This window comes from Microtus pennsylvanicus, chromosome 7 (assembly GCF_037038515.1).
Source record: "Microtus pennsylvanicus isolate mMicPen1 chromosome 7, mMicPen1.hap1, whole genome shotgun sequence".
NCBI classification, from domain to species: domain Eukaryota; kingdom Metazoa; phylum Chordata; class Mammalia; order Rodentia; family Cricetidae; genus Microtus; species Microtus pennsylvanicus.
In genome coordinates, this window is record NC_134585.1 from 118,870,052 (window position 1) to 118,888,879 (window position 18,828).

Here is an 18,828-nt window from a genome sequence, read left to right on the forward strand (position 1 = left end):
CTCAGGAAGATTCTACTTGTCACACGAAGAGATAGGCTGCACATCGATGACATTAGGAAACATCTCCATCTACAGAAGAAAGTAAACTACAGGATACAGCAACAGCGCTTAAAATACCTTAACTATGTTATGAGAATGAATGATGGCAGATATCCAAAGATAGTCCTTCTTAGAGGAGTGCACGGGATAAGGCGAAGAGGAAGCCCCCAAAATGCTGGATAGACAGCATAAAGGAAGACTGTGGAAGCTTGGATATGACAAGAACACACGCATCTAGGACTGCCCGGGATAGGAACAACTGGAGAACCACCATAAACAGGTTGCCCATGCACACTTAAACATTTGAATTTAGTACTTAATAAATACTTTTGGGGGCTGGAGAGATGGCTCAGAGGTTAAGAGCACTGGCTGCTCTTCCAGAGGTTCTGAGTTCAATTCCCAGCAATCACTTGGTGGCTCACAACCATCTGTAATGAGATCTAGTGCCCTTTTCTGGCCTGCAGGTGTACATGCAGACAGAACACTGTACACATAGTAGGTAGGTAGGTAGGTAGGTAGGTAGGTAGGTAGGTAGGTAGGTAGGAAGGAAGGAAGGTAGGTAGTCTTTAAAATAAACAGATAAATAAATAAATACTTTGGGACCTTAAATGGACTGTGCTTTTCACGCCAATAACTTAGAAAATGATTTAAGAATGCAAACACAAGAACTTAAAGAAAGTCAACAGTTTTCTTTTTTGGAGGGGTGTGGGACTGTTTAAGACAAGGTTTCTTTGTGTAACCTTAGCTGTTCTGGAACTCACAAAGATCCACCTGCCTCTGCCTCCCAAGTGCAGGGAGTAAAGGCACTACCGCCTAGCCTTCAGAGGGTTTTTTGTTTGTTTGGCTTGGGGTTTTGTTTTTGGTGTATGTGCGGGATTTTTTTTTTTATATTTTGTTTGCTTGTTTTTTGCTTTTTTGTTTTAGCCTGCTTATCAATAAAGATACATTGAAAGAGAAGCTTTTAAAGTTCAGAAACCATAGGGCAGTGGTGGTATACATCTTTGATCCCAGTATTCTGGATGCAGAAGCAGGTGGATCTCTGAGTTCAAGGCCAGCCTGGTCTACAGAGTTAGTTCCAGGACAGCCAGGGCTACACAGAGAAACCCTGTCTAGAAAGACAAAACAAAACAAAAAGATACATCAACAGAAAATTTTTTTTAACCTGCTTAGAAATTTTCATGTGGGCCAGGTGGTGGTGGCATATGCTTTAAGCCCAGCACTTGGGAGGCAGAGTCAGGTGGATCTTCATGAGTTTGAGTCCAGCCTGGTCTACAAAGCAAGTTCCAGGACAGGTAGGACTATTACAAAGAGAAACCCTGTCTTGAAAAATAAAAAGGAAAAAAGAAATTTTCTTGTGAGATATAGGAAAGTAGTGTAATAATTGGAGTCAATACTACATGTGAAACACTTGGTTCTCTGAATGAGGTAAGATGAGAGCAGCTATGCTTTATTTCTACTTAAATTATATAGATTTTTTTAAAAAGAAATTTACATAGGATAGCAAGCCTATATAACGAAAAATCCGGGACTAAGACTTAGTTATGTGACAGCAGTGTAGTGAGGAACCAGTTAAAGTAAGCTCAGGAACAGACAAGTAGAAGCAGAGACTAAGTCAATCAAATTGATTTTACAAGAGAGACACTGAGGACATATATTCAAACTTACCCTGATCGTCGCTTAATAGCCCTCTGTACAACAGCTCCTCCACCCTGAATCCCAGGTCCAGGGTTTCCAGAAGCAATGGTGGGACCCAGCGATGGTACATCTGATGTCATTTCTGTTAGGAAAGAAAATCATCATCAGTATCCTCAACAATCAATGTCATGACGCCGGCTAAAGACAGTACTCTCACTAGGGGTCATCACACAGTTCAACAGGTAAAGGTACTTGCTGCTAACTCCGATGACTTTAGTTCAATACTTAGCACCCACACAGTGGTGCAGAGACAACTGACTCATAAAGTGGCCTCTGACCTCAACACATGCACTGTGATATCCCACAGTCATACACACAAATAAATATAACTTAAAAGTTAAAAAAAAAAAGAAAGAAAGAAAGAAATGCTCAGGCCAGGCCTGGTGGGAAACATCTGTGATCCCAGTACTTGGAAGGCTAGAGAGAGGAAAATCAAGAATTCAAAGTCAGCCGGACAGTGGTAGCTCACGTCTTTTATCCCAGCACTGAAAAGACAGGCAGATCTCTGAGTTCGAGGCCAGCCTGGTCTACAGAGTGAGCTCCAGAACAGCCAGATCTGTTACACAGAGAACCAACCCTGTCTCGAAAAACCAAAAAGAGTTCAAAGTCATCTTCCCATACAAAGCAAATTTGGGTCTAAGTTTTGCAAGCAAAAATGATAAAATTCTTTGATAAGCAACTAAAAAAACATTTGAAACAAACGTTTAACAAAGACAGCCATTAGCAAATAAAGCCACAGGATATGAAAAAACAAAAACTGGAAACTTTGGAATAAAAACTCTAAGTGGTCTAGGTATGGTGATTCATCCCTATAATGCTTGCACTTGAAAGGAAGAGGCAAAGGACTGAATGCTGGAGGTCAACCTGTGCTATATATAGTCTGAGGCAGCATGGACTAACTTCACAGTAAGACAGTCACAACTGTGGACGAGAGGGGAGGAAGTAGGAAGTGTATTATGTGTATAGATATATGCACAATTCAAATAAAAATGTCCTATGGTCTTAGCAATAGATAGTGGACATCAATGAAAATGAGTCAGCTATAGAAAACAAAACAAAACAACTATCTGAACTGAGAGAAAACAGGTTGAGGGCAAAAACAAACAGAAGAAAAACTTCCAGAACTTCAGATATCATAGGGCTACAGCAGAAAGAGCTAACATTTTATCATAGGAGTCATGAAAAGAGATGAAAAAGAAAACAAGGCTAAAAAAATTGTGGAAAATTCTTAATTTTGACAAGTGTAAACCTTCATAATAAAGAAGTTGCAAAAAGTCCAAAAAAAAAAAAAGATTCAAAGAAACCCATTCTATCACACATCATAATTAAACTTGTGAAAAGTCAGGACAGGTTTGAGTCTAGAAAGATGGCTCGATGGGCAAGGCAGCAGCCTGCAAAGAGCCTGACCAGGAGGAACCTGATCACCTGAGCTGGATACACAGTGGAAGGACAACACCGACTCAGCAAGCTGTCCTCTGTCTCTATGTACTTGCCAGCGTGCACATACGCATGCTCGTGAAAAACAAACATAAAGAAATTTTTTAAATGAGCCAATGGTAGAAGCTTCAAATTAGTCCAAAACTAGCCTTGGGATTTAGAGAGAAAGACGACTCAGGAAAGTATTTATCACTGTGGTAATTTGAATGTAACTGGCCCCCATAAACCCATAGGGAGTGGCATATTTGGAAGGGTGGCTTTGTTGGAGTGGGTATGGACTTGCTGGAGAAAGTATATCACTGTGGGGGCGGGTTTTGAGGTTTCATATGCTCAGGCTACTGCCCAGTGTCTCAATCAACTTCCTGTTGCCTGCAAGATGTAGGACTCTCAGCTACCTCTCCAGTACCACGTCTGCCTACATGTTGCCATGCCCCCACCATGATGATAATGGACTTAACCTCTGAAACTGTAAGCAAGCCACACAAATCAAATGTTTTCCTTATAAGGGTTGCAATGGTCATGGTGTCTCTTCACATCAATAAAAATCCTAATACGACCACACAAGCATACGGACCTGAGTTCAGATACCCAACACTGATGTAAAAGCTAAGAGGTAAAGACACGTAGACAAGCTAGTCACCCAGTGCAGTTTACTTAGTAAGCTCCATGCCAATGAGAGCTTGTCTCAAATAACAAAGTAGACTCCTAAGGAATAACACTTGAAGTTGCCCACAGATTTATGTGTACACAAACACGTAAGAACTCAAACAAATTTTAAAATTATTTTTAAAGGTAAACTGACATTATTCAAAGTTGTTATTTATTCCTTCCTGGTCCAAAGCTAACAACACTAGACAGTAAACTAACGACACAAAATGCAGTTAGTTATTATTCTTTCTAGTCTAAGACAAATTCTGAGTCCTAGGCCACCTAGAGCAACTCTTGACTGGGCACAAAACTAACCCAAATAATACTAATATTTCCATCCAAATGTAGAGCTTCTTGTCTGTAACTGCAGCACTCAGGATGATCACAAATACCAGGCTACCTTGGACTACATAGTGAGTTCTAGGCCAGTTTGAGCTACAGTGTGAGACTGTGTCATAAATATATAAATAAATAAATTTGTACCCAAAGCCCTCCTGGCCCAGAGAGGAGGACAGTTTGGTGCCAGGCTCTGAATGTCCCAGTTCTCTGGTGTGTCCCCCTGTCCTCCAAGGTGTCCTTTTTCCTCTTGCTCTACGTTTTCCTTTGTCTTCATGTCCCCTTCCTCCTGACAGTGCTGAGATCTCCAGCTTGCCTCCCTGCTCTTCCCATTTGACTCTAATAAACTATCCCTCTAAATGCATGTTTTCTAAAGATTTACTTTAAATTGGAGGGGAATATGTGCACATGTGAATGCAGTTGCCTGCTGATGCCAAAAGAGGGTACTGGATGCCCTGCAGTTGAAGACTCACAGTTGTGAGTCACCTGATATGGGCAACCTGAATCCAAGCTCAGTTCCTATGCAAGAGCAATACATGTTCTTAACCACTGAGACATCTCTAGCCTCTTGAGTCTTTTAGGCAGGAGTCCTCGCAAAAGGGATCCACACTTTGTCACATGGGGCTGGGTGTGTGGCTCAGCCAGCAGAGTGCTAGTCTAGAGCACTGGCGGCCTTGGGTGTAGCATTGATGCATTCCTCCAATTCCAGCACTCAAGAGGCTGGAAGGTCAAAGTCGTCCTAGTTACACGAGTCCCAGCTCAAAAGGAAAGAAACATCATGCACACATTAATTAAAGGAAAGTAAGACTGCAATAGACTCAGAGGCTATGCCGGATGACTTCATGTCAAATTGACACAAACCAGAGTCCTGGGAAGAGGGAACCTCAACTGAAAAAAATGCATCCACTAGGTGGGCATGTGGGCAAGCCTACAGAACATTTCCTTAATTAGTGATTGATATGGGAGGGTCCAGCCTACTGCAGGCAATGATGGGCAGGTGGCCCTGGATGCTATAAGAAAGCAGGCTGAGCAAGCCAGTAAGTAGAACTTACTGGCTTATGCCTGAGTTCCTGACTCGACTTCCAGCAGTAATGGACTGTGATGTGGACGTAGAAGTCTAAGTTGAAATACTTTTCTCCCCAAGTCATTCTGGTCACAGATGGTGTTTTTATCAAAGCACCAGAAACCCCAATTAAGACAGAGTTATTATTACAATGGCTGATGATGGGCTCTTGCTTTAACTAAAAGTAGAAAATATCCAGCTAGAAACTCCACCTCAGCCTCACTCCTCCCCATTCCAAATCCTGCCCCTCTCAGGGAGAAAGAACGCCAAAAGTCCAGGCTCTTCCCTCAAAGCTCAAGACCACATGTACAGGGTCTTTAATCACCCAAGAGCACTTGGCCCAATAAACCTGTTTTTGTTTTTTTTTAAATTCGGATTTACTGTATTGGCAGAGAAACCTACTTTCTGCATACCCCCCCCCCCAAAAAAAACCAAAATCCTATCAGTTAGAAAGTCTGGCATCTCTGCTTTCATTTGTCTCTGTCTCCTTCACTTTTGCTATGGACACAGAGCTAGGTCACAGTCTTTAATCTGTCCTCTTGAGTCATCTTGGATTCCAGCAAAAACGAGATAAATTTCTTCATGATAAAGAACTGGAACTTTCTACAGAGGGTAGACTACCCATAAATGAGAACAATTACCTGTGATGAAGAGGCTACAGCCAGAATAAACTATCTTGTAGGAGCCACACTGATTCTGCCCAGAAAAATTTAATTTGACCACCTGGCAGGACCTGAGACAATGTGACCAGAACTGCTTAACCTCTTCCTTACTGTTCTAACTTTTCTATTTGAACCTAAAGCTCTTATCAGTGTAGTGAAAAAGACTTAGGGGGTCAGTGGACCCTTGTATCTGTTCTCTCTCCCAAAGTGGCCACATAAGTATATCTGCTTCTTAATCATTATTTGTCAACTGATTGGTGTATTGTAAAAGGTGATTGCGCCTAGCCAGCTAACACTAAGAGAGCCCAAGCTTTTCTCCTAAAAGTTTTGGTTACAGGAAAGGCTATATTACAAATAAATCTGATAAAACAGCAAATAAAAATGTATATACATCTACACCTCAGGATACTACACAGTGAAAATCCACCAAAAATAACACAGAAATGCACATAAACTAAACAACACTGGGCAAAATGTGTTGTAAAATCTGACACAACTAAAAGGGGAAAAAACCACATCTTATCTGGAGCGCTGTACATTCCTCTCTTAACAACTGAAAGAGTAACTGGAAAATCCGCAAAAAAATGGAAGGCAACATCACTAACTAGAAGCTTAACCAAACGCAAGTAAAGCAAGCACTGCTCTTTTTTATAAATTTTTATTGCTTTATAAATAATACCATTCAAAATTTCCACTTCCTCCCCTCCTCCCATTTCTCTCCGCTCCCCTACTCACCCTCCATCCTCCCCCTCCAGTCCTAAGAGAGGGCAGGGTTCCCTGCCCTGTGGGAAGTCCAAGACCCTCCCCACTCCATCCAGGCTTAGGAAGGTGTGCATCCAAACAGACTAGGATCCCACAAAGCCAGTCCATGCAGTAGAGGCAAATCCCAGTGCCATTATCATTGGCTGCTCAGAGAAGCACTGCTCGCACAGCCATTCTCCTCTGCTGGCTCACAACATTACTAACTCAAGCTCCAGAGGACCCCACATCCTTGTCTGGTCTCTAAGGGCACTGCACTCAAAAGCTCATACACAGATATGCACAAATACACAAAACAAAAATATATTATGGGGGCTGGAGAGATGGCTCAGTGGCTAAGAGCATTGCCTGCTCTTCCAAAGGTCCTGAGTTCAATTCCCAGCAACCACATGGTGGCTCACAACCATCTGTAATGAGCTCTGGTGCCCTCTTCTAACCTGCAAGGATACATGCAGGCAGAACACTGAATACATAATAAATCTTTAAAAATATATATATATATTATGGAGCTGACAAGGTGGCTCGGAGAGTAAAAGTACCAGTCATGCAAATGTGACAGAAGTTCCACTTCTAGAGCCCACAATAAGATAGAAATGACTCCCCAAAGCCGTACTCTGTACATGCCAATACAGAGAGAGAGAGAGAGAGAGAGAGAGAGAGAGAGAGAGAGAGAGAGAGAGAGAGAGAGAGAAAGAGAAAGAGAAAGAATCATAGTAAATAATTAAAGTTGGGTTGGGCCCTGGTGACAAATGCCTTTAATCCCAGCACTCAGGAAGCAGAGACAGGTGGATCTCTGTGAGTTCAAGGCCAGCCTGGTCTTCAGAGCGAGTTCCAGAACAGGCTCCAAAGCTACAGAGAAACAGTCTCAGAAAAAGAAAGAAAGAAAGGGAGGGGGGAGGAAGGGAAGGAGGGAGATATAAATTAAAAACTCGATAATTAAGCTTTTACTGCAAAATCTAGAGTGGGGGAAAAACAGGCCCAAAGTAAACAAACAAACAAAAAGACAGAAGTTGATGAATTTCTAAGTGGAAAACAGTAAAAACTAGTGAAACAAAAGCTGGTTCTTTGAACAGATCAACAAAACTGACCCAACCTCCAATAAGAGGGGGAAAACTCATATAATTATAATGGACTCAAAATGAAAATAGATATAACATTCTATGACTAAGGAAACTCAATTCCTAATTTCACAATCCTCCAAAAAGAAATGTCCAAGTTCCAATTATTTTACTACAGATTTAATTAAACAGGTACAGAATTAACACCAACTCTACATAGTCTCTTCCAGAAAATATCTGGATGAGATATCCCTTCCCACCTCATTTTACTGATGAATCTACTATTACCCTGATATTAAAACAAACAATAAGAAAAAAATATACAAAATTATAGACTAATGTTCTTCCTGAAAACATACTAAAGTACTTAATGAAAGTTTACCAAATAGAATTTAGTCACATACAAAGCAGGTATAAAATCCCAAAACTCAAGAAATCGAGGGAGGAGGATGAGGGAGACCCAGACTCAGTAAATAAAATGAAGAGCAATGCAGGAAGACACCTGGTACTCACCTCTGCCCTCTGCACTCGCACATATGAGCATATAAACTAACACACACTCACACTGAGAATCAGGAGTGCTCTGCCAGCCCTGTTTAGTCTGGACCATGTGGGTAATGGCTTTGTCAATTTCCCATGGGTCTGAGGCCTTGGAGACCTCAACATGGTCATGCCTATGTCAACAATGCACTTTCACTCAGGACATCCTCTGTTCCCTACACCAGGGAACCCAACACCTCTTCTGACCCCAAGGGCACCTGCACTCACATGTACACACACGCACGCACACACACACACACACTTAAAAATAAATCTTTAAGAAACAGTTATCAGGAGTGGTGGTACATGTCTTTAATATCAGGAGTACTCAGAAGGCAGAGGCAGGTAGGTTTCTTTTAATTCTAGAGTATCCTGGTCAACATAGCATGTTTCAGGCCATCTAGAGCTACAGAGTGAGACCGTGTCTCAAAAGAAACAGTAAAGGTGATGGAACTGTGTGTATACACACACAGACATATGTCTATGTCTGAACGTAAAGATTACTGATATCAATCAACAAGGCTGACTCCCCCTTCATGGAAAATGATAAAGCTAAATATACATGAAAAAGGCAGTGAGCTGAAGGAATTTTCTGACTGAGATTCATTTGTCTGAAGTGCAGGTCTGTACCTGCACTGAGGAGGCAGAGGTAGGAGAACCAACCAAATTCAAGGCAGCCTCATCTTCACAAAGTTTCAAGCCAGCTACACAGTTAGGACTCGATCTCAGAGAGGAAAAACAAACAAACAAACAAACAAAAAACAGATTTAAGCCACCATCATACCCAGACTGGAAACCACCTGTGGTTTGAGGGAGGGTGGGGTTTTCACATTCTGGGGATTAAACCCAGGATCCTGTGCCAGACGAGAAAGGGCTCCACTAACTGAACTGAGCTGTATCCTTGGCCTATTATTATTATTATTATTATTATTTTAAGACAGGACCTCACCCTATCCATGGCTGACTTGGAATTCATGTAGCTCACCTAGGTGCTTGCCTGGGATGCACGACGCTCCAGGCTTGAGCCCAATAAACCTGGAGTGATGGCACATAACTGTATCGCACCACTACAGAGGTACAGGCAAGGCCATCTGAATGTCAACATTACATTACCCTTAGCTACACAGTAAGATCAAGGTCAACCTGGTATTTGAAAATTTGTCTCAAGGAAAACTTATTTTGGTCATGTGACGATAGTGAAAATGAGAAGGGAAAATAGAGAAGTTAAAAGATGATGTAAAAATGTAAATTTTTTTAAATATGTAATTTATTTGGGAAGTAGAAGAGACTTCATGATATAGACAATAAGAACTGCAGAGATGGCCCATGGGTTACGAGCACTGCTGTTCTTCCAAAAGACCCAGCACCCACATGGCAGCTCACAAGCATCTGTATCTCCAGTTCCAAGAAACCTACTGGCCTCCTCTTTTTACCAATGAAGGCTTCTAAACACATGTGGTACACTTAGGCACACAGATACACGTAAAACAAAGAAATATTTTAAAAATAAATAATACAGTGAACAAATGACAAAACAGTAAAGTAGAAGCTGGCACACAGAGAAAATTAATAAATGCTTAGTAAATATGTTCATTTCTTTCCTTAGGTTTGTTTCCTTATTGTAAAATAAAAAGAGTTATCTTTGTTTTTATTTTTTTCTTTTGTTTTTTTAAACAGGATTTCTTTGCATACCCTTGGACAAGCTGTTTAGACCAGGATGGCTTCAAACTCACAGATATACACCTGCCTCTGTCTCCCTAGTATTGAGGTTAAAGGCATGTACCACCACTGCCCAGCTTGTTTCTGTTCTGAGACAGGGTTTCACTGTATAGTTTCATGTGGCCATGGAACTTACAGATCTTTGGAGGCACTGAAACCCTCTCAGAGACAGGGATGTCTTATTCACAATGTGCTTTACTTACTGATGGCTACTTATTGAAGCTATCGTGGAAAATAAGACAGCATTCCTAAAAATAGATGGATCTAGTCAAGCCTATATAAAACCTAATACTGAGGAAGCTGAGTCAATCTCATGTAGCCCAGATTAGCTGAGATTGGCCATGTACTCCTTCCTGATCCTCCCTTGTCCATCTCCTCAGCACTGAGGAGACTGAGGCAGGAAGATGGGGAGTTTAAGTCCAGCCTCAGCCACATAGCTAGACCCTGTCGAAAGAGCAAATCAAGAAGTCAACCAGAAGATTATACAAGCCAGGCGGTGGTGGCGCACGCCTTTAATCCCACCACTCGGGAGGCAGAGGCAGGCGGATCTCTGTGAGTTCGAGGCCAGCCTGGTCTAAAAGAGCTAGTTCCAGGACAGGAACCAAAAGCTACGGAGAAAGCCTGTCTCGAAGATTATACAAACATGGTTTACCACCTGAGGGCGAGGGGACTGGTGATGTCTCCCTGCACTTTGGGAGGGGTGTTAAAGACATTCTTTTACCATTACGACATCTGAATGAAATCGTTCAACAGTTAGAAAACACTAGTTAGCACTAACATAAATGTTTTCCAAGTTTTTTTTTTATAATATTGTAACATCAGAGAACTTTTCTGCTTTGTGTTTAAAAGACTTTATTTAACGTGTATGAGTGTTTTGCCTGCATGAATGTATGCATGTAATACACGCATACCTGGTACCCAGGAGGCCAGGGGGGCAACAGATTCACTGGGATTACAGTTGTGGATGGCACCATGTGGGTGCTGGGAACCAAACCTGAGTCCTCTGAAAAACCAATCAGTGCTCTTAATGGCAAAGCCACTCTCCAGCTCCCTGTTTTTTGCTGATGCAAGTTCTCATATAGCCCAGTCTGGTCTGAAACTCACTAAGTACTGAGGCCGGCCTTGAAATCCTAATCTTCCTTACCCCAGCTTCCCCAGAGATGAGATCACAGGTATGTACCACTGGGACCAGTTGAGCATATTATTCTCATCCCTTGATAAACTATTTGAGTGAGGAGAAAGACTTGGTAGTGGTTTGAAAGAAAATGGCCCCCATAGGCAGTAGGGAAATATAGCCTTGTTGGAGTAGGTGTGATCTTATTGGAGGAAGTGTGTCCCTATATAGGTGGACTTTGAGGTGAGGTCTCATATGTGCTCAAGCCAAACCAAGTGTTTCAGTTCACTTCCTGTTGCCTTTGGATCAAGATGTAATAAGGATTCTCAGCTCTAGCACCATGTCTGCCTGCTGCCCTGTTTTCTGCCATGACAGTGATGGACTGAACCTCTGAACTGTAAGCCAGTCATAATTAAATTTTCCTTTATCAGAGTTGCTGTGGTCATGGTGTCTCCATAGAAACCCTAACTAAGACAGACTCTAATGCTAAAAAGCTGAGCTGAAACTGGGCCCGGTAGTAGGCCTGGTGGCACATGCTTTTAATGCCATCACTCAGGAAGCAGACACAGGCAAACCTCTGTACTGAAATAAATTTAATTCATATATCCAGTTCCAAACAAGCCAGGACTGCATGGCAAACAAACAAAAAACCTAAACAAAGAGATTCCTACTTCAAAATGACAAGAATGCATAAATTCTCACAGCTAGGCATTGTAGTGCTTGCTTTTAACACCAGAACTTAGGAGGCAGAACTTAGGAGGGAGAGACAAGCATATCACGCTGAGTTAGAGGCCAACCTGATCTACAAGTGAGTTCCAGGACAGCTAGAGCAAATAATGAGACTCTGCCACAAATAAAAGGAAAAAAAAAAAAGAACAGAAGAGTCTCTACTATTTTTGTTGTTGTTTTGGCTTTTGAGACTGGTTCTCTCTATTGATGTCCTAGCTGTCCTGAAGTAGACCAGATAGACCATGAACTCACTGAGATCCACCTGCCTCTGCCTCCCAAGTGCTGGGTTTAAAGATGTGTCCACCATGCCCAGACATTATGTCTCTACATCTTAATTTCTAAGAAAATAAGATTTAAAACAAACAAACAAAACAAAACTGGTACCACAAGTCTAGTGCATAAAATACACCAGCTGAGGTTCTTTTTCAGAACTGTTACCCATTGAGTATGGAGTTAATTGACAGAGTGCTTGTCAAGCATGCACCAAGCCATAGGCTCCATCCCTAGCACAGCAGAAGCCAAGCATGGCTGTGCCTTTAAAGATTACAGCAGCAGGATGAGAAAATCAAGGTCATCTTCAGCAACACAGTGAGGTTCAGGCTAGCCTGAACTAAATGGGAGACCTGCCTCAAAAAAAAAGAAAAGTTTTTATATTTTAACTGATGAGTTAGTAAAATGGTTCATTATTTTAAAAAAAAAGAAAGAAAGAAAGAAAGAAAGAAAGAAAGAAAGAAAGAAAGAAAGAAAGAAGAAAAGAGATTTCGGGAGCTGGAGAGATGGCTCTGTAGTAAAGACCACTACTTCCTCCTACAGAGGACCTAAGTTCAGTTCCCAGAACCCACATTAGATGGCTCACAACTGCCTGTAATTGCAAATTGCAGCTCCAAGAGACTGCTCTCTCCAGTGTCCAGGGGCACCAGCATTCACATGCACAACCTAACACAGGCACACAGTAACTGTGTTCTTTTGAATGAGAATGGTCCCCAGAGGCTCATATATTTGAATGCCTGGTCTTCCTTCAATCAGTGGAACTGCCATGCTTCCCACCACAACAGTCATGGACTCATCCTCTGAAAATATAATTACAAAATTCCAATAAATTGACTGTTTTGTAAGCTGCCTTGGTCATGGTGTCTCTTCATGGCCAGAGAAAAGTAACTAAGATACCAACGTACATAATTTAATTCAAATAATGTTCAAAAAAAATAGAGGGGTTGGAGAGATGGCTCAGCAGTTAGCACTGGCTGCTCTTCCAAAGGTCCTGGGTTCAATTCCCAGCACCTACATGGTGGCTCACAGCTGTTTGTAACTCCAGTTCTAGGGGGATCTGACACCCTCACACAGACATATATGCACGGAGGAAAAACATCAACACACATAGAATAAAAATAAATAAATCATTAAAGAAATGCCCAGGTTCAGGAAGAAATTCTGCCTCAAAGGAGTAAGACAGAGTCATAGAGGTGAACATCCAATGCTTTCTGTCCGTGTGTGGACACTTACACCTGTGCATACACTATACAGATACCTCCTCGACCACATATACACCAAAAAAAGAAAGTTGACAGTGCCTAAGGGAGGAACTGACCTCTGGCCTGCACATGTATCTGTGCACACTTACACTCACGCACACACAGAAGGGAACAAGATGGGATTGCTCACACCTGTAATACTAACACTTAAAAGTCGAGGCAGAAAGCTCACTGCAAGTTCCAAACTAGCCTGAGCTATAGCGTGAGAACATGTTTAAAAATTTAAAAAAAAAAATTCATTCATTTAACTTAACTAATAAAAAGTTGGGAACTAAGATTGGGTGGCTGAAGAGATGGTTCAGCTAAGAGTACTTTTTGTTCTTGTAGAGGACCCAGGTTTAGTTCCTAGCACCCACATAGAAGCTCACAGCTACCTGTAACTCTAGGTCCATAGTATCTGACTCCCTCTTTGACTGACTTGGGCTCCTGCGTGCATGTGGTGTGTGTATACAGATACTCAAGCACATACAGATATAGTAAATGGTTTTAAAAAGAAAATGTCTGTAAGCTGAGTGTGCTGACATGCTCCTTTAATCCCAGCACTCTTGAGTTTGAGACCAGCCTGGTCTACAAATCAAGCTCCAGGATAGCCAGGGCTATAATACGGAGAAACCCTGTTCTGAAAAACAAACACACACACACACACACACACAAAAAAAAAAAAATCAACAAAAACAATGGTATAAGGATGCAGTTTAAGGTCTGTCACAAGAACATGGGCTCAAACCCCAGTGGGACCCAAAAGGAGGGGGAAAAATTCTTGACATCTAAATTTCACACTGCCTGATTTTTTTCTCATATATCTGAAAAAAAGTAAATAAAGGTACCAAGTAAAACTTCTGATGCTTTTAAAGCTCTAATTTATATAAATAAAAGTTATACTTATCCTTTTTTTCTTGGCCTTGCAATGTGGCTCAACAATTAAAAGCACTGGCAGTTACTGCAGAGGACCTGGGTTTGACTCCAGCTTTCTCATGGTGGCTCACAACCACCTGTAACTCCAGTTCTGGGGCCCTCATCTATCTCTGTGGACACTGCATGCATGCGCTGTACTTACATGCAAGCAAAACACTCATACACATAAAATTTTTAAATAAATAAATAACTCTTGAGGGAGGGGAGCAGCATTTGTTACAAAAGCCTGAGAATCCAAGTTCAACCTCAGGGACCCACAGGCTGGAAGGAGAGAACTGACTCTTACAAGTGATCCTCTTGTATATCTGCCAGTCATAGACATCCCTAATAGTTACAAATATAAATAAATGCATGCTAACTTTTACATTTTTCCTAGGCTGGTGCAGTGCTGTGCACCTGCAGTTCCAGCACTTGGGACACAGCAACAGGATTGAACTCCTGGTCCCTCTCAGCTACAAAGCAAAGCTCCAGATCAGCCTGAGCTACATAAGATGTGGGATCAAAAGAAAAATACAGTGGGTTGGAGTGGGGCTGCTGAGGGCTAAAGCATTTGTGGCACAAGTATGAAGACCTAGTTCAAATCTCCAGAATCCATGTATAATCTGTTACAGTAGTGTTATCTGTAACCAGTGTCCCTACTGTGAGGTGGAAGCAGAGATAAGAGCATCCCTGAAAGCTACAGTTAGTCTGCTATACACAACAGCGAACAATAAAGAGACCCTGTCTCAAACAAGGCGGAAGATGAGGAAACTGGAGACTGTCCTTTGACCTCTACACACATACTGTGGGGCACAGGCCTGTTTATTCATGCGTGCACGCGCACACACAGACTAGGAATATAACTCAGTGTTAGAGACTTGCATAGCATGTGAGGAGCCCTAAGTTCAATTCCTAACACCAAAAGAAAGTACCATTAGTAGACTCCTGAAAAACTACATTGCGTGTGTCTGCACAAGAGCACACGTGAGGTCAGAGGACCTACAGAAGTCAGCTCTCTCCTGCTACCATGTGGGTTCATCACTGGAACTCAGGTCATCAGGCTTGTCAGCAGATAATTAACCCCGATCCATCTCAGAGACCTTATATATGTGGATGGTTTGCCCACATGTGTGTCTGTGTACAGCATGCACATCTGGTGTCCACAGAGGCCAGAAAAGGACATTAGATCTCCTGGATCTGAAGTTAGAGGTTGTGTGAAGTCATGTGGGTGCTGGGAGTCGAACCTGGATCCTCTACAAGGGTAGCCAGTACTCTTAACCACTAAGCTATCTCTCAAGCACCACCTTGCACACAAATTAACATGCTCAAGAATGTTTCCAACCGGGGGCTGGAGAGATGGCTCAGCGGTTAAGAGCATTGCCTGCTTTTCCAAAGGTCCTGAGTTCAATTCCCAGCAACCACATGGTGGCTCACAACCATCTGTAATGAGGTCTGGTACCCTCTTCTGGCCTTCAGGCATACACGCAGAAAGAATATTGTATATATAATAAATAAATAAATATTAAAAAAAAAGAATGTTTCCAACCCTAATATTAACTTAAATGAAGCTCAGAGAGAAAAGTTTTTTAAGGTATATTTATTTATTATGTATACAGTGTTCTGTCTGCATGTATGCCTGCAGGCCAGAAGAGGTCACCAGACCTCATTTCAGATGGTTGTGAGCCACCATGTGACTGGGAATTGAACTCAGGACCTAGAGCAGCCAATGCTCTTAACCTCTGAGCCATCTCTCCAGCCCATGAAAAGTCTTTCTGTTTGTTTGGCCTTAACCTGTGATAATCTTCATAACTCAGTCTCCCAAGGACTAGAATTACAGGCATGAGCAGGAGGAAATCAATTCTGGAGAGTTGATCTCTGACCTGCAAACCATGAGCAACATACACAAACAGATACACACATAACACTTTTAAAATTATTATTTATTTAATGTGCATTGGTATTTTGCCTGCATGTATGTCTGTGTGAGAGTCTTGGATCCTCTGGAACTGGAGTTACAGACAGAGCTGCCATATGGGTGCTGAGAATTGAACCCAGGTCCTCTGGAAGAAGCAGCCAGTACTCTTAACCGCTGAGCCATCTCTCCAGCCCTACAACAGTACTTAAAAGAAATTTTTTTCAGGCATTTCAAAACTAACAATTGCAAAGAAATATATTCAGAACTCACTTAAGCAAAAATAAAATTGAAAAATTTCAAAGAGCCAGGCAGTGATGGTGCACACCTTTAATCCCAGCACTTGGGAGGCAGGGGCAGGTGGGACTCTAATTAATTAGAGGCCAGCCTGTTCTACAGAGTGAGTTCCAGGACAGCAAGAGCTACACAGGGAAACCCTATCCTGGAGAAAAAAAAAAAGAGAAAAAGGAAAAAAAATTCAAAGAAATGATGTCACTGGTCTCTAAAACTGATCCAAGGAAATAAGCCACGATAATTCCTAATGGCTGAGTGTCAAAACCATAATTTTAGCATTAAGGAGGCAAAGGCAGAAGGATCAAAGTAAGTTTGAGGACAGCCTGGACAACATAGTGAGTTCCAGGCTAGCCTGGTCTCAAGAGGGCAGGAAATTTGACATAAAAATCATTTCCTTCCTTTTCATTGAACACAGTACATCTCCCATAGGATGCCCCTTCAGTCATGGATCTCATTTTCCAAAATTCAACCAGTAACTAAGAAGTCCACAACACATCCTCTATTTGACACACAAAGGAAAGGGGGAAACAACAGCAAAAGGGCATTACGTTCTAACTTCGTTACCACATGTTACTGAAACAGGAATCAGTAAGTTAGAAGAGATGGAAATCCTAGGCTGGGAACGTAGCCCCAGAGAAAGAAGGACGGACAGATGATACACAAAAACAGCAGAGGGTCAATCTCACCGGGTATGGTGGTCCTTTCTATGCCCATGCCTATGACCCAGCACTCCAGAGCTGAGCTAGCCTCGGTTACACAGGGATGTCAGCTACAGCGGGAACAAAGACTGAGTCCAAGGCTTTCACTGACAGAAGTCTGGAGAGCTTCCTTTCCCTTTAGGGAACTGCACTCGGGCAAACCTAGGATTCCTGAGTTTACTCAGAGAAGAATTTCAGGATAAGCAAGTATGATGATTAAAGTTTATTAAAAGCAATTACAATACAGATTTCAAGCACACGAGTTTAAAAATAAAAAGAAAAGGCTCTCAGGAAAGAAGAGTATGGGCTGACTAAGCGAGCCCAGCACTGAAACGACTTACAAGACTCGTGATTCACAGGTTCCACCTCAAGGTTTGCTAAGAACTCACTCCTCCCCTTTGTATTGATTTGCCTTTTTTTTTTTTTGACAAGGTCTCACTGTGTAACCCGGAACTCACTATTTAGACCAAGATGGCCTTGAACTCAGATACGCCTCTGCCTCTGCAAAGATTAAAGGAGTTCATAAGTCTTCCTTCTTCCTTTAGTGAGTACAATTACAGGATGACTCAACACCGGGAGCCAGGAGGTTCCATGAGGGGTTCAGAATGTGCCCTTGGATTACAAAGGCAAATTTTGGTGAGACTTCTACAAAACTGAAGTTTTACAGCAGGAAGAGGATAAAGGCTGTAGTAAATGTAGTAATGTCTTCAGTCAGATTGTGAAAAGACTCCTTTCCCTTCCCATGACCCCACAATTATCTATCTTCCTATCCTGCATCAGGGAGATGCTGTCTCCAAAATATAAATTAATTAAAATAAAATGCAATCTCAAAATTGAAGAAAGCAATCAAATGAAAATAAACAAAATCAACTGTTGGTGGCGCACACCTTTAATCCCAGCACTAGGGAGCAGAGGCAGGAGGATCTCTGTGTACAAGGTCCGCCTCGCCAGCTGAGCAACTTCAGGACAGCCAGGACTACACAGAGAAACCCTGCCTCAAAACTCCAAAACAAAACAAAAAACATAACTGTTTCATTAAAAGAGTTTCTTCACCATATTAAAAGTTTTGCAAGTTTATATGCTGTAATGCCAGCACCTGAAGACAGAAGAGGACATTGCAAGTTCAAGGCGAGCCTGATTTACATAGAAAGCTCCAGGACAGTCTCCCAACTATTCCTACTGCTTAGAGACTTAGGCTACTATTGATCAGGAAAGAAAAGTCTGATCCAGAAACTGTCATTCTGGTGGCTTGTTTAAAAACAGAATGCAGAAGGCAGCTCCACCCACACAGCTGGAAAAGCGCCTGACTTACACACCAAAATCTGTTTGTCTGTGTACTTCTTAACAAGAGTATCGCGCTGCACTCGGAAGAGTTATATAAGGGTTTTGCAATGTGTGATCAGTTTGAAATCTTGTTTACTCTCTAAATCAGACCTGAGCTACTTACTACAGGTTGGCTTTCCCTAACATTTTCCAGTTGTATACTTCCATTCTATGATTCCACAATTACTCTAATAGAATCCTGAAGATTTATTTCATCTTTTTTCATGTAAAAAATAATTTAATATTAAAAAATTGATATTTAGGCGCTGAAGAGAAGGTTCAGTGGTGAGCAGTGTGTGTTCTTGTAGGGGCTTAGGTGGGGCTCCAGCATCTACACCACATGGCTTTACCACTCTTACTGTAACACCTCATTCTG

General features: G+C 41.9%; 1 protein-coding gene across 3 annotated transcripts in view; it reads right to left on the bottom strand.

Annotated features, from left to right (window-relative positions):
* Arnt (aryl hydrocarbon receptor nuclear translocator) overlaps window positions 1–18,828 on the bottom strand; it is a 69,592-nt gene that overhangs the window by 49,194 nt on the left and 1,570 nt on the right. For all 3 annotated transcript variants that reach the window (XM_075978163.1, XM_075978162.1, XM_075978161.1), the window contains exon 2: window positions 1,705–1,816. In XM_075978163.1, coding sequence (XP_075834278.1) covers window positions 1,705–1,816 — 112 coding nt within the window. The remainder of the gene's footprint in view (window positions 1–1,704; window positions 1,817–18,828) is intronic.